We start from the raw sequence: 4,261 nt of genomic DNA, 5'->3' as shown, positions 1-4,261 counted from the left end.
GCAGGTTTGCGATGATCTCGTTCCCAAAAAAAAAAACTCTAGAGAGATAGAGTACTAGTGAGAAAAAAAAAAGATCGGATTGTTTTTAAATTAATCTCGAAGAAGTCTATTTATAGACTTTATCCGGAAGATCGAAAAGAAGTGATGATTCTGAAGATACGTAATGTTTTGGAAACACCATATTTTTTTTGAAAACCAATGTTCTTTTTCGAAGAATTACAACTCTTCTGAAATAGGCATGTCACAGAAAGGTATTTTAAAGCATTTAAAATAACTAAAAATTAGGAAATAAAAAATTTAAATTTTTATTAATTAAAACTCCAACAAAAATAAGGTCTTTTAGAGATATTCCTATATAACAGAAGATATTTCTTGAATGAAAGGTAGAAGGAGATAATACTTCATCATGAGCAGATGACTGCATCCATGTGATCACAAAGTGATACTGTCCCTTAGGTGTTAAAGATGGCAAGGCACCAACCGAACCGGTCCATCGACAAAATAATTAACAAGGTTAAATTAGAACAATTGAAGGGACCCATTCCTGATAAGCTGGCCACAATATGCATTTATCCGATGAAAATGGAGGTGGAGTGTAGCAAGTCATGCCAACAGTGCAAGCACCCCAAAAGCTAGGCCTGCCACAAATTCGCACTGCTAATGAGGGAGAATTCCTTTCGGTATACCAATCTTTGAGATGTGACCCTTCATGAGTTATGTTCATGGAATGCAATGAAATAGAAATTAGAGAAAGTTATCTTTGCCACCTATAGATAAAGGACCATGTTGGAGGGAATCACTACATGATAAATGCTTCACTACTTTGAGCACCAACCACAGGCATTCTAGGTTTACTTTTTCCTGTAATCTTGTTTTGTGAAGCATGTCAAGGTAGGCTATTGATGTGGGGCCTTGTGCTCAATTCAACTACTTCTTCCCCATACGAGAATTGACAATATACATACATACACACGTATATATATATATATATATGATTTATATTTTGTAAGTTTATATATGATTCACAGCCATATATTCAAGCCTTCCTTCAACATGAAATGTGCAATCAATGTTTTGACCATAAAAATAATTAAAATTCAAACATATTGGGCTGGTAATAAGACCATTAGAGGAATATCAGTGATCACATGAAGGAAATAATGAAAAATATGAGTGATGCAAGAATTATAAATGAGAAAAAGAAAGAATTCATTTTTGAAGGATATGCCTTCCAAGTAATGACCTCGCATCCCAATTATTGGTTGCGATTTGGAAACCAAATCATTTGGATAAGGCTTGTTATTGCTATTTTTGATATCAAGAGCAAAATATTGCGATGAGTTGGTTCAAAAGATAAAGAACCGGTGTTACTGCTACTTTTGATATCTACAAGAAAATATCGCAAATAATTGACTTCAAAGACTGAACTGTGGCAACTTAGATGTTGGATAAACAATAAATATGCATCTCAGTCTCACCAAGGTAACCAATATATCAGACAGAACAACATGAAATTTGAAAGAAACTCCCACCAATTCTGTACTATCAGAGCGAACAATTAAGAGACGTTGAAATTGTTAAAATAATCTAATTTTGTGTTTGAAGCTTCTAGAATGATAGATTAGAATCTAGTCGACAAGATTGGAAGTCAAATCTAATTAACTAAAGTTGAAAGATGGATGTTTAATATTGATGAACTAAGTTGTTAAATATGATCTATTATTTTTAAATTATTTGTAGACAAAAATTTATACAATTTAGAGAATCATAACCTATATATCAAATGGTTAAAAATAAATAAATCAAATAACACAATGCAATACTCATCTGTGAGCCTTTAATATATCTCTAAAAATATATAATTTTTATTATAGATAATTTGTAAGATAGTAAATCATATTTAATAACTCAAATTAACAAGACCAGATCACCAATAATTTGATTTATCTTCCTGAATCTAACTTCAAATGCAATCAATGGAGCCTAATGTTTTTATATTACTAATGTGAAAGGAGAGAGAAAGAAAGAAAAAAAAAATAAAAACTTGGATAAATTGAAAATTTTAGAACATGGATTGTTTAGTCATGTGGATGGCACATATTTTTGTTTTTTTTTATTCTTCTTCTTTTTCTCATTGTTCACCTTCCCTGCACTGGGGGCATGCATTTTATGCACCAAACAGCAGTCTCGTCCAACCGGACACTCCCAGCTCACCGTATAAAATAATAAGAACGAGGACTGACCGTGCCCTTAGTTTTTATTATCGTTATTATTATATTATCCAATATCCATTTCCGATTTATTTTTGTTCTATATAAACAAGCCTCGTTACCGGCTCGGAAACTCCCCTCTTCTTCTCTTACTCGCACTCTGTCTCCAGCCAATGCCTTCTCGCACGAGGTTCCTCCATTCCTCCGGCAGCTTAGCGGCGGCGGAGCCACCGGTCGCCATGGCCGTTGACTCCGACGTGGTGGTGATCCTGGCGACGCTGCTTTGCGCCCTGATCTGCGTCGTCGGCCTCGCCCTCGTCGCCCGCTGCGCCTGGCTCCGCCGCGCCTCCTCCACACCCCCGCCGCCGCCGCCGCCGCCTCCCACCAAGGGGCTCAAGAAGAAGGCTCTCCGCTCTCTCCCAACTCTCGCCTTCGATGGATCTGTGAAGCTGGCGGAGTGCCCGATCTGCCTCGCCGATTTCGCCGCCGGCGACGAGATCCGGATCCTCCCGCACTGCGGCCACGGGTTCCACGTCACGTGCGTGGACACGTGGCTCGGGTCCCACTCGTCCTGCCCCTCCTGCCGCCAGATCCTCGTCTTCCCCGCCCCTTCCCGCTGCCGGAGGTGCGGCGCCACCTCCGACGACACCGCCGCAGCGGCGGACGGCGGGGCCAAGACCGGGGGGGACCGCGAGTTCTTGCCCTAAAGACATTAGCTCCCTCCCTGCATTCCCTTTTCTTCTCTTGTGGGAAAAAAAAAAAAGAAAAACCAAAATGTATGTTTTAAACTTTTTTTTATCCTCTCAGTGTTTGAATTAGGGCTTGATGTTTGTATATCTTTTTTGTAAATAAAATCATAAAAACAGCGAGTTATGAAAATGGTGGTTTATTTAGATAATATAAAATATTATCTAAAGAGGAACATGGTACTTTAATTTACTCGCTTAATCTGCATTAATATGTTTTAGATTGTGCCTGCTAAATGCTAATCTATGAATGTTTCGTAATAATTAACGGTCATTATAACCGTTGCCAAGGACTTCTTTCACAAGTTAACATTTTCGGTAACTAATTCTAAAATTTAATACTTCATTTTATTAGTGGTCACAGTGTACATCATTTTTTTTTATCACCGGTTATTTCTGTTGTAATGGTTAACAATGACACTTATGGCAATATGGAAAAGGCAGTCAAAGTTTTGAATGAATGATTAATTTTTTTATTAGCTTATTATTTCTATGATAATACTAAATATTATCTATGGAAAGAACCCATTACTGGGAGAATTGGACCCTCTTTGATTAGCGTTTATGCCGGTGGTTCTAGATTCTCGATGGAACATTCCTCGCAGCTAATGCGGTTGGCGCTGAAAGATACTGAACGAGGTGGCTACATCTGCGTCCTCCTTTATTTTTTTTTTTAAAAAAAATTATCATAGATTGTAAAGGACTGAATTGGACTCCATACTCATTATCTCCGAAAATTTTGATTAGGGTAAAACAAACCATGAAAAGAAAAAAAAAAAATTCCAAATCTCTTAAATAATTAAGAGTGGATTACTATAAAGGATTCACCTTCTTTGTTACGAATCTACCATTGGATCATATACTGCATAGATTTTAAAACGATCCGAACTCCATCATTTATCTTCTTGCAAAGGTCTCAAAATGGTTAGCTTGTGAGAAAGATGCACCCCTGATCCGGAATGAATGTGGAGGAAGGTAGGGCAGGTTCCAGCGAAGAGAGTGGATTTAATTAGGTTCACTAGTGATGTTTTTTGTTTCTTAGTTAGGATGGGCCCTAGGCATGTGGCTAGGCACATGAGTCACTAGATCTAGTTTGATGGTTTGGTTCAGCATTTGTTATCTAGCCCCATGATTGAGTAGCTTGTGCATGTCAGAGGCACCACCAACTCAAGCTGCTTGTGAGCATCATTGGAGCTCAGTTTTTAAAACGGCTTGTTAATTATTAGATTAGGAAACAAGTTGAGCTAAAGCTGTGCTCAGCTTCTGAAGATTTAGCTGTGGTAAGCTTATATTTGATTTGTGGTT

General features: G+C 37.9%; 1 protein-coding gene across 1 annotated transcript; it reads left to right on the top strand.

Annotated features, from left to right (window-relative positions):
• The first annotated feature begins 2,330 nt into the window (after window positions 1-2,330).
• On the top strand, window positions 2,331-3,089 carry LOC103717860 (RING-H2 finger protein ATL8). Its single transcript, XM_008806403.5, has one exon. The coding sequence runs from the start codon at window positions 2,384-2,386 to the stop codon at window positions 2,915-2,917; it is 534 nt and encodes a 177-aa protein (XP_008804625.3). The 5' UTR covers window positions 2,331-2,383; the 3' UTR covers window positions 2,918-3,089.
• The last annotated feature ends 1,172 nt before the right edge of the window (window positions 3,090-4,261 follow it).

This window comes from Phoenix dactylifera, chromosome 16 (genome assembly GCF_051530095.1).
Source record: "Phoenix dactylifera cultivar Ajwa chromosome 16, Ajwa_hap1_PhDact_Kaust_v1.1, whole genome shotgun sequence".
Classification (NCBI taxonomy): Eukaryota; Viridiplantae; Streptophyta; class Magnoliopsida; order Arecales; family Arecaceae; genus Phoenix; species Phoenix dactylifera.
Note: the sequence above shows the minus strand (reverse complement) of the source record. Positions and strands in the feature narration are given on the sequence as shown.

Coding starts and splice junctions, on each gene's coding strand:
- LOC103717860 (XM_008806403.5), top strand. CDS start 2,384: ATGCCTTCTCGCACGAGGTTCCTCCATTCCTCCGGCAGCTTAGCGGCG.